Genomic DNA, 11,569 nt, shown 5'->3' on the forward strand with positions numbered 1-11,569 from the left:
ATGATGTAATGTTTTATTCATGTATTGTGTGAAGTGGCGATTGTAAGCCAACTGTGTATCTCTTTCCCTTATGTATTACATGGGTTGTTGTGAAGATTACCTCACTTGCGACATTGCTTTCAATGCGGTTATGCCTCTAAGTCGTGTTTCCACACGTGGGAGATATAGCCGCATCGAGGGCGTTACACTGCGTGGGCAACCCCTAGCCTTCTGTCAGCCACTGGCGGTTCCCAGTACTGGAAGTCGGTCGTCCATCTTCTCCCAGTCCTCCACATTGGGACCTCCATCTCGGTTGGATCTGAGGCTACGACTTTGTTCTGGTTTGACCGGTGGGCCGGCGACACCCCCTTCGCGACGCGCTTCCCTGACCTCTTCTCCATCGTTGTCGACCCTTGGATCTCAGTAGAGAGGCCCTTATTGACTTTGGGCGCCTCACATTCCGGAGGCCATTTGGGCCTCCGGATTCTGCCGCATGGCGTGAGTTGCTTGATTGCGTCACTATCCACGAGCCAGTAGTGGGCACTGGCCCGGATCAGGTGAGGTGGCGCCTTGAGCCGTCAGGCCAATTCTCCACCAAGTCCCTGTAACAGGCCATCGCCCCCTCCACCGCACCTCCCCCCTTATGGCAGTGTGGTCCATCCGCCTACCATTGAAAATCCAGATCTTCATGTGGCAAAGGGTTCGCGGACGGACCCGTCTGGGGTCGAGGTCCGCAAACGCAATGGCCCGGGCTCTGGCCTATGCCCGCTATGCGGTGTCCTCGAAGACTCGAATCATATCTTCTTCTCTTGTGTGTCCACTCAATTTGTGTGGAGCTGCTTTAGAGAGGCGGTTCGTGGGAATTGGTGTCACACCAACTTCCCCGATTTATTTGCCGAACTCCAGAACTCCCCCCTGCCTTCTCGCCACATTAGGTGGCTTGAGATGGGAGCTATCGCTTGGACTCTCTGAATGATCCGCAATAAACTTGTGATCCAACACACTCCTCTTCGACGGGCTACTGACGCTCTTTTCAAAATGTCTGGTGACTTGCAGCTTTGGCGGCCGCTTAGCCGCCCACAGGACTGGGACGTCATCTCCGCCTTCATCGCCGACCTTCGCTCGATGGCCGTCCGACTGTCGTCGCTGCCCGTCCGCCTCCTCCGGAGCCAGACTAGACGCCTGTTGTGTGCTCCGGCGTCCTTTTTTCCTTTTTGTTTGGGCTTGTTGAGCTGTGCCCTCAGCAGAACCTTTTGTACTTCCTTTTGTGAGACTTGGGTGTGTGTTTGAACTAGTCCATGTATGTGTGCTCTTTGGCGGTTTACTTTATTTATAAAGCAGGACAAAAGCCTTTTTCGGTAAACATTTGCATGTAGGGAGGCGTTACCACTTACAGAGGATCTTCAGGTGACAAACTTGACAGTTGCTTCGGACTGCCAAGGTGTGGTACTAGACTTAAACCAAGGAACAGGAGGGCTGCACTCGGCTATTATACATGAAATAATGGGACGAAGAAGCACTTTCGCTTCGGTTTCTTTCGTTTTTAAGCGTAGAAATCATAATTTCAAGGCTTACAATCTCGTTAAGTTCGCTTGTAATTTAGGGCTGGTCGGCATGTTTGGCTGGGAGTCTCTAATGACCAACATCGTGTACCTATGAACATTGGTATTATCTAATAAAGTGGCGAGATTTCTTCAAAAAAAACTAACTTGTCTAAAAAAAAGGCAAGCTGCACTAACAATAATATTACGAGCGAAAAAAAGATTCAGCCACTTCCACTCCTCGGAGGTGCATGCCACTTCCACTCGATGGGAGGTGATCCAGAGAAGATGGAGTTGCTGGCTTGCAAAAGGGCGGTGGAGCTGGCGGAGGAATTCAACATTACTAGCTTGCACATCGAGATGGATTGCCTGGAGGTGGTCCGCAAGATTCAGAATGAGGAAGCCGATCTCTCCGTGCTGGGGCCGATGATCAGAGAGGTGAAAAACATGCTGGCAAAGAAAGAAAGATGGAAGGAGACTTGGGTAAGGAGAACGGCGAATGGCACTGCGCACGGGTTGGCCAAGGAGGAGGTAACAAATAATATTAGTAAGATTTGGGTGCAAGCACCACCAGACTGTATTCTTCATATTATTTCGGCAGAAATTCCTGCCTTTCATGAATAAATAGAGACGCGGTTGATTTCAAAAAAAAAAAAGGAAAAAAAGATTCAGCCGACCTATCCGACGCAAGGGGCTGCATCATGCTCATCGGATGCATCGCGCCGAGGCGGCAGCCAAGCTCCTGCTCGGCTCGTCCGAGGCGCAAATCTTGGCAACAGCGACGCCTGTTTTCTTGCTTTTCGTGATTATGTCGAACCTGATACGATGCCCCGCGTCCGCCTATATAAGGATTCGGAGCACTGCCGCTCCATTCATTCACCGGTGCGAGACAAAGGCCTTTGATCTGTGCTTGCAATGGCGTCCGCCGGACGGTCGCTCCTCTACGGCCTGCTGGTGCTGGTGCTGGCCCTCCTCTGCGGCGGCGCTCTGGCGGCTCCGCCGAAGCGCTACCTCTCCGTCAGCCTCGACCAGGTGGTCGCCTCCAAGGCTCGAGCCCAGTGCTATGATCCCTCCTCGTTTTCAGGTATGGGTCAGAGCACTAGTATACCTGTACAAAATACACCAAAGAAAAGGTATGGAATACTACGGGTGTGAAATTACCGTAGAAACTTCTGATGCTTCGTTTAGAGAAAAAAGAGATGTTGCTGCTTTCTCGGGAGTGTGATTTTTCTACCATGCACGAGATATATCATGCACGCGTTCACCATCTGTCTTTACTTTGAGATTTGTGGCGCGTTTTCTGTTTTTTGATACATTTTGTCTTGTTTGAAAATATTATGACACATTTTAAAAGAAGAAAATCAATGAAAACGTTCGGCGACAGTATGGAATAAAACAAATTTTGTCACACAAACTAAAGAACGTGTTTTTTTTTAGGATCCAAGAACGTGTGATATGAATCGCAAAGCAGAGACAGAAATAATTTCCATACTTTTCTCACAAAAAAAGAAGAAATTATTTCCATCCATGCCGGGCTCTCGGTGACAACTCGCCTGGGCAACTCCGCACAAAACATCTAGAGTGTGAAGCAAATCTATACATATACAGCTACATCTTTTTTTTTTTGAGAAATATATACAGCTATATCCATCCACTAGATCACTACGCGTCTAATACGCCGAAAGCTTTAATTTAGGCACAAATAGTTTTTAGAATGTTATAAGAACAAAAACATTTACTTTTATCATTATTACAGAAAGAGCAATACATATATGTAGCATGTGATATGTAAATGATTGACAGGCGAGACTTCTGGCAACAAGTTCGCCATCCATCCATCTTGCAGCACGGCCGAGCAGGCGGGACGCAATCGCGACATCGCCAACCACGACAGAGCCCGACTGAGCACCATCCGCCAAAGGTCTTACCCTTCAGCCATGCCTCCGATGGCCATGCCTCCGATCCCTCCGTTCATTTTCCCGCCAAGCCCCACACCAGGTTCAGCACCAGCAAAGGGCATGCCTCCGATGTTACCAGTCATCGCCTTCCCTCCGATGTTCTTTCCGCCAAATCCCGCACCATCAGAGGGGATGCCTCCAGTCCCAGCCGTAGCCTTCCCTCCGATATACTTCCCGCCGGCCCCTGCACCAGCGGAGGGGCCGTCCGTCACCATCCCGGACGTGCCGGGGACCAGCGGCTACAACATAACGGAGTTCATCGTCATAGTTGGCTTCGGCACGCCGCCTCAGCCATCTGCTCTGCTGTTCGACACCGGCAGCGACCTGTCGTGGGTCCAGTGCCAGCCGTGCGCCGCCGGACACTGTTACCAACAACGCGACCCGCTTTTCGACCCGACCAAATCCTCCACCTACGAAGTCGTGCGATGCGGTACGCCAAAGTGCTCGGTGGCCGGCGGCATGTGCAACGGCACCACCTGCCTGTACCGCGTCGGCTATGGCGACGGCTCGTCCACGTCTGGTGCGCTCTCACAGGAGATGCTGACGTTCTCCTCATCGCGTACCTTCTCCAGCTTCCCGTTCGGATGCGGCACCACCAACCTGGGCGACTTTGGCAGCGTCGACGGGCTGCTTGGCCTTGGCCGTGGCCAGCTTTCGCTGGCCTCGCAAACGGCGTCCTCCTACGACGGCACCTTCTCCTACTGCCTGCCGTCTCACAACATGTCGAGGCCCGGGTTCCTCAGCATCGGCGCCGCCCCGGACACCGGCAAGGTCCAGTACACGGCGATGATCAAGAAGCCGGAGTACCCGTCCTTCTACTTCGTGGAGCTCGCGTCCATCAACATCGGTGGCTACGTCCTGCCGGTGCCGCCATCCGTGTTCACCAGCAAGGGCACCCTGCTCGACTCCGGCACCACCCTCACGTACATCCCCTCGAAGGCCTACGCCTTGCTCCGCGACCGCTTCAAGTTCACCATGAAGGGGAATAAGCCGGCGCCGCCCTTCGAAGAACTCGACACCTGCTACGACTTCTCCGGCCAGAGCGCCATCGTCATACCGGGGGTGTCGTTTAACTTCAGCGACGGAGCCGTGTTCGACCTCGACTTCTACGGGATCATGATGTTCCCTGATGAGGTAGCGCAGCCGGCCTACGGGTGCCTCGCGTTCGCGGCGGGCGATGATGATTCCTTCTCCATCATCGGCAACACGCAGCAGCGTTCCGCCGAGGTGATCTACGACGTTGCAGCTGAGAAGATTGGTTTTGTTCCCTTCAGTTGCTGATTTCCTTCCTGGTAGAAAAGAAGTGACCCACGCGTATCGATCGCCACTCTATGTCCTACCGGCTGCATGTGTTAGTATCGTGTACTCCCTCTGTAAACTAATATAAGAGCATTTAGATCATTACTTTAGTATTCTAAACGTTTTTATATTAGTTTACGGAGGGAATACTTTTTATCGATTTCCAACTATGAATAAAGGGGTTGAGGCGGTGGGTGCATATGAAAAAAGTTTGCCTTCACCCAGCTGATTTGAGAACAGTTTCGCTAAGTCTCTGAGACTTCGTTATGTCTCAGTCAATATTATATTCCTTAGATTTTGCATTGAGATCCATATAATTTTTCTTCTTCTTCTTACATACTATTCCCTCTATTTTAAAATAAGGCCCCGTTTGATAGCAAAGTATTTTCTATGTATTTTGAAAATACTACAGTTTTTAGAAATACCATGGTTTTAATTACTGTGAGCTGTTTGGTGAGAACAAAAAACTGTAGTATTAATACCATAGTTTTTCCAATACCATGGTATTTTCTCTGCATATAAAAAAGAACCTCCGACCTTTTTTAAAAAAACAGAGAAGACGAAAGAACGAGCGTTATCTTCAACTCACTCCCAACCCATCATCACCGCCTGTCCTCTTGGTCAGCGGTCATGGACAAATCAAAAAATTAACAAAGGGGGGGGGGGGAAATGATTAGTACACTGTCCTTCATTGCTTGCTACTTCCGATTGCCGCTGCTTCCGATTTTTCCTACTGAAGTCATCTCATCCCAATCTGTGTTCCCTACATTTCCAGATCCTCATCTAGCGAAGGTGTGTAGGGATTTGATTTTGTTTTTACTATGTATGCTGGACTTGCCAGGTCAAGATGGACTGATCATGTTCTTGCTGCACGTGATGGCATGTGTGGTAATCGACAACCAACTCCTTTTTATCAGTGTAATATGGAGCTTGTGTATGGTGTGTTCATATTGGTTGTTCGGCTAGTGCATGGTCGTACTAGTTTGTGCATGGCCGTACATCAGCTTGGAACTTCTAGCTAGCTAGCAATGAGCGTGTTTGTAACTGCAGCGTATAAACCTTTTGCCAAACAGGTCCACAGTATTCTTAATACTTCAAAATTCGTTGTAATGTCAAAACTATGATATTTTATACCTACTTGTTAAATTACTGTAGTTTTTCAATACTTTAGTTTTTCAATACTTCGCTATCAAACACAGCCTAAGTGTCTCAAGCTTAGTACAACTTTGTACTAGAGTTAGTACAAAGTTGAGACGCTTATTTTAGGACGGAGGGAGTATGTCACTTGACTGAAACTTGTTTAATTCTTAGTCGACTGAGACCTAGCTACACCCATTTGAGAAGAATTCTCCGTCGCCCTCACAACCAACCATGTCTCCTGTCCTATCATGCAAGAGTTGTGTAGTATTTATTTGTCTATAGATGGCCCTATTTTGTACTTCAGCACGCCCATGGCCTCACATAAAACTTATATACTCAAACCTCGTTGTTCGCATTGATATGAAAAACGTTTGCATTCACCCAACTGATTTGAGAAGAATTCTCGGTCGCCCCCACAACCGGCCATGTCTCCCGTCCTATCATGCATCTTGTTCCAAGAGTTACGTAAGTATTTATTCGTCTAAATGACCCTATTTTGCACTTAAGTGCATCCATGGCCCTGTGAAAAATTTATATGCTCGTCTCTTCCCCCTTGAGAAACGACTATCCACTAGGCGCGTTCTCTACGTAAGACAGGCCAACCGGCTTGCCGTCTTTGACCATCAATGGTCAACGGTCATCGCTCTGCCTGCCGGACACGTCCTTCTGATATCCGCCACAGCGTTGTCACCACTAACATTGTATGCCACAACCTTTTAGTCACAATTGAATCATGTTGTTGCCGTTAACCGTGTCAGGCACACTAGCACCATGTTAGCCCGCCTGACAATCACGCACGCGCTAGACCAATGGCCGTGTCACCGATATCTAAAACGACATATGAGAAGACGTGTTTGTTTTGTTTCAGACGCCATACAAGGTGTCGTGACAGTTTTGAGCAATGTGTCAAACAATAAGTCGTCTTCCTTTGCCATTGACCGCACATCTGTAGTGGTATCCCTTCTTTTGAGCAGTGTGACGACCAACAGAAACCGTCAAAACAACATTTCTTTTTTCTTGCAGAACACCGCTCTTGATTGGGCTTTGATCCCCTCGCATCGAACCTCTCTTGTGCCGTCATTTATTAGGGTTTAAAACTTTGGTTTTTGTTATATTGTTTAGCCTTCACTATAATTTGCATCCACAAGGGGTGTAGGACTACCGACTTGTCAGATCATCGGTGGAACCCCAACTTGTTCATCTATTCTGTGTGTTTAGTTTATTATCTGTAATTTCATATTGCAAGTTACTGTAGTTCTTGCCGATTCTCCGCTTGCTTGCGGACCTCAAACCTCGTTGTTCACATTGATCGTGCCTACTGCACATCGAAGATTGGTTTAGCGATTGCAAATGTGTGTCGTCGGGTAGGGTATCGTCAGGTCGTCTAAGTCAAATTCCACCGAATCGATTGCTATCCCCACTCGTCGAAAGTCGGGCTGCCACCACATCAGTGCCACCTTCCTCCCTTCCCGCCGCCGAGCTTGTCTTCCCCGACGAGACGTGGCCATGGAGGGCAAGACCGTTCATGCTTGACGTGGGGTAGGGGGAGTCTTTGGAGGAACTGCATGTGTGCCCCTTGTTCCCGACCGGCGGTTCCACCATGGCACTCTAGTCTGGTCGACCCAAGTGACTTGGCAATGGCCACCATCTCGAAGGCAGGGCCGGGCCTATAGTTGTAAAATGTGTGCAGCCCGCACAGGGCCCCTAAATTTTTGGGGCCCCAAAATTTGTATATAGGCCTAGTAGTTAGAAAAAATTGTCATAGCAGGCCCTGGGCCATTGGGTGCTGGACGCTGCTGCTCGTTTGCTCGATCGATTACCCTAAAGAAAAAAGTCTGCTCGATCGATCTTCCTTAAAAAAAATGCTGCTCGATGCCTCGATCGAGAAGGAAACGGGATCTCGGTCCCAAAGAAAAAAAAGAGATCATGGACTAGATCGATCACAAAACCGTAATAGCAGGTGCGGCGGCGTCGTTACAGGAAACGGGATCGACTCCTTCGCGGCTTCGCCTCATGCCCTCAACCTTCATCGTATCGCCTCATGCCTTCAGCCCTCATCGTATCAATCGGCAAGCTGCACGCAATTCACGCCTCTGCAGTTCTTGCCTTCCTCTCTCCTAAGTTCTAGACTCGTCGCCTCGTCGGATCGATCTCGCCTCGTCAGATCGACTGGCGATCGACTCCAAGTGCTTCACGGCTTCAAAACAGGTTCCAACTCCTAATTTCTAATTTCTAATTTCATAAATCCTAATTAACTTTTGACAGGGATCGTTAGAGATCGGTTCTTGCCTCCTTGTTAAACAACACAGTTTAGTATTATGCAAACGGGAGTTGAATAGGTATGATTTTTTACATATCCAATTATTTTGTAAGACAGTATATTATATACATTATAACAACTCATTAGTTCATTTTAGTAAAATAGGGCCCATTCTTTAGTTTCGCACAGGGCCCCGGAATTTACCGGCCCGGCCCTGCTTGAAGGACCTCTTGGGCACACTGCATCCGGACGCTTCCAACTTGGCAATGCACGTCGGGGACATGGCGACAACGTCCACCCAAGACGACGCAAGAGGTGCAGTGGCAAGCAAATATGGCGGTGTCTTCTCTACGGCAACGACAACTACTGCACACAGGGCGGTGCGTTCTCTACACCGTCAACAATGGCCTTCAAGGAGGCGCTACCTGTGCTGCAGCTCAATGACGACGACCGGCGGTTCATGGATCACGAACGCCCCGGAAGGTCGGCGATGCTAACAAGCTGCTCGACACCTGATGGCCTACGCAGTTTGGTGTATCGGTCGATATACAGCACCTGCAAACAAGCAAGATGCCGAGGCAGCATAAAACAGTAACTTAATTATGTAGCTGCTGCATATCCATCAGCTAGCTAGGCGGAGATAACTCCACTCCACACTTACACATCACCTGCGACTCTTCTGAGCCTTATTTCTGAAGACCAACCTTCAATATACTGGTAACATGCATGCGATGCATAGATAGATGCATGCATGCTACGTGCTGCTTTGAGTGGCTTGATCGATCAGCAGCGGTTGTCGACGAACCCGACCTTGCCTCCAATCAGATCGTAGACCACCTCCGTGTACGCCTGAGCCAGCGACCCGATGACGGAGACGCCCGACCCGTACGCCGGCGCCGGCGCGAACGCGAGGCACGCCACCGAGAAGATGTTGTGGGGGTTGCTGAAGTACATCATCTGCTCGATCCCGAGCTCCAGGCTCGCCCCGCCCTCGAAGCTGAGCGTGATGATCGGCACTTCGAGAGTGTTCAGTCCGGTGAAGTCGTAGCACGTGTCGAGCTCGCCTGACGACGGCGCCACCTTGTAATTGCTCATCCACGCCCTGAACACCTCGCGCAGGTCCTCGTACACGTAAGGCTTCAGGTAGGTGAAGGTCGTCTGCACCTCGATCAGCGCGTTGCTGGCGAGCGGCTCGGTGGGGATCAGGAGCTCAGTCCCGCCGATGCGCACGCCGGTGAGCCTCAGGAAGTACAGGTTCCGGCGGGGGAATCTGCTGTACAGGGTGGCATAGCTCACGCGGCGGCCGGCGAGCTCCGGCCGGGTGGTGCCCAAGGAGAGGAAGCCCTGGGACTCGGCGCCCCTAGGCAGGCAGTAGGAGAAGGCGACCGTGTCTGGGGACAGACTGACCTGTGAGGCCAGCGAGTAGCGGTTCCTGCTGAGGTCGAGGACTCCCGACGTGCCGTCGGTCGGTACCTCGCTCATCATCTCCAGGCAAAGGAACCTGAAGCCGCGCACGTGGACCGACGGCGCCACCGTGAGGGTGTCCTTCTCCATGGTGGCGTTCAACACGAGGGAGCCGTTGTGTGTCACGCGGAACGTGCAGCCGGGGGTGGTGCAACGGGTAGAGGGGCAGCCTTCCCATGTCCTGCCGCATGGAATGTCGTAAAGGGTTGATGACAGGGAGTGGGACGGGTTGAAGATGAAGACCTTGTCGCAGGGGTTCCCGGTGGCGCATGGCTTGCACTGGAGAAGCGTGGCTCCGACGGTGGCCGTGTCGAATCCGACGGTGATGTTCTGCGCCGGAGTACCCAAGCCGACGACGACGTGGTATTCCGCTGCGTCCGGAAGATCCACCAGGGGGGTGCCGGTTGAGGGGATCGTCAGACCAGGGCTGTCCGCTGAGTCGTCGAGGAGCCCGCGCAGGCGGAGGGCGTCGCGGCTGGAGGCGTCGCCGACCGAGGGCATGCTCTGGCTCAGACCGGCGGCAGAAGGAGAGCACGGGCTCAGCCGATGCGTCACAGGCAATCCATTACCATCTCCTGCAAGATGTAGACAAGTTGTAGCATAAATTAAACGAACACATTTGCAAGCACATGACGAACATATTACAATGGTTCTGAATTCTCACCAGAAGGGTCGGAGGAGCAGGTCGATGGTTTCTTGGACTCCTGGGACGAACGGGTGATGACATGCTTCCCACCATTGATGGAGCCTGTGCGGTAGGAACTGCCGAGATGAGGAGAAAGAACGAGCAAGCACAAGAGCAGACAGGGAACGGCGGAAGCCATTGTAGCTAGTGGAGATCGGAAGCCGGGGTGGTGGTTGCATGGTACCTGGCGGAAGCCTCCCTATATATAGCCATGAATGAGCACATGAGGTACGTCGAGGACGTCAGCATTGTTCTTGTTTTAGCAGCTGGGTTCTTCTATGACGACTGATTGTGATATCAGATATGTAAGTGGGCATACAAAATGGTTATTCTCAGTCTTGGGCATGTGGTTTCCCTTGTCTATATGCTTCCCCGATCAGCCCAAAGCGTCGCGCACGTATAAACAGCGTGTTCATACGTAAATAGATCGGGATTAACGTCCGTGTGGTTCCAACAGGGATGCCAAAATTACACGGCTAGCCGGCAGATATCTATATCGGTACCTTCATCACTGGTTGCAAAAGTTGGACTCTTTTTCCCTCCACATAGTTAAGGTGTTGTTACCTTTGCATCCTAATTGGCTTAAACCTTCATTGCCGGTCGCAGAAGTAGTTCTTTTTTACATAGGACATTGTTACCTTGCATCGGTCAGGTGTCTCGGCACTCCATCACCATTTTGATCGTCTGCGCTCCTATGCATCATGCTTGTCTCGTTATTACCAGGTAGACACTTCAAACATGATGGAATGGTAAAAAGATACTACGTCTGTTTTAAAATCTCTATTCTTAATGGAGCAGTTGGTTCACACTATTTTTTTATCCCATCAATACATTTAAACTGGATTTTATTCACCGTCTATTTAAACCCATTTTATTTGCTAAGCTCTACTTCTAATGTGTGAGCTGGTGAATATCATCCACAGTTTATTTTCGCTGGGTTTTTTTTCGTCTCCTTCCCCACCCCATCGGTTTAGTTTCGCGTCACCCTCTCACACAACGAAAAAAATCTGAACGTATTAGAACTTTCCATACTGATCTCTACTCCTAATGTCTGAGTTGATGAATAGCATCCACGGTTTATTTTCGCTGGTTTTTTTCGTCCCCTTCCCACCCCACCGGTTTAGTTTCGCGTCACCCTCTCACACAACGAAAAAACTTTCCATACTGATGCAAGTTAGTATTTAGTAACGTATTTATGTGAAAGAATCAATTACGATCAATCTCTATAGATCAAATTTAAATT

At 50.1% G+C, this 11,569-nt stretch overlaps 2 protein-coding genes across 2 annotated transcripts; one reads left to right on the forward strand and one right to left on the reverse strand.

Moving 5' to 3' along the window:
- The first annotated feature begins 2,435 nt into the window (after positions 1-2,435).
- LOC119328441 (aspartyl protease family protein At5g10770-like) lies at positions 2,436-4,950 on the forward strand. Its single transcript, XM_037601427.1, has 3 exons — positions 2,436-2,604; positions 3,324-3,898; positions 4,013-4,950. The coding sequence occupies exons 1-3, from the start codon at positions 2,436-2,438 to the stop codon at positions 4,757-4,759; spliced, it is 1,491 nt and encodes a 496-aa protein (XP_037457324.1). The 3' UTR covers positions 4,760-4,950.
- A 4,010-nt stretch (positions 4,951-8,960) lies between these two features.
- Positions 8,961-10,465, reverse strand: LOC119327643 (aspartyl protease family protein At5g10770-like). Its single transcript, XM_037600735.1, has 2 exons — positions 10,357-10,465; positions 8,961-10,216 (listed from the first exon to the last, which is right to left on the reverse strand). The coding sequence occupies exons 1-2, from the start codon at positions 10,463-10,465 to the stop codon at positions 8,961-8,963; spliced, it is 1,365 nt and encodes a 454-aa protein (XP_037456632.1).
- Between the last annotated feature and the right edge of the window lie 1,104 nt (positions 10,466-11,569).

Source organism: Triticum dicoccoides, chromosome 7A, assembly GCF_002162155.2.
Source record: "Triticum dicoccoides isolate Atlit2015 ecotype Zavitan chromosome 7A, WEW_v2.0, whole genome shotgun sequence".
NCBI classification, from domain to species: Eukaryota; Viridiplantae; Streptophyta; class Magnoliopsida; order Poales; family Poaceae; genus Triticum; species Triticum dicoccoides.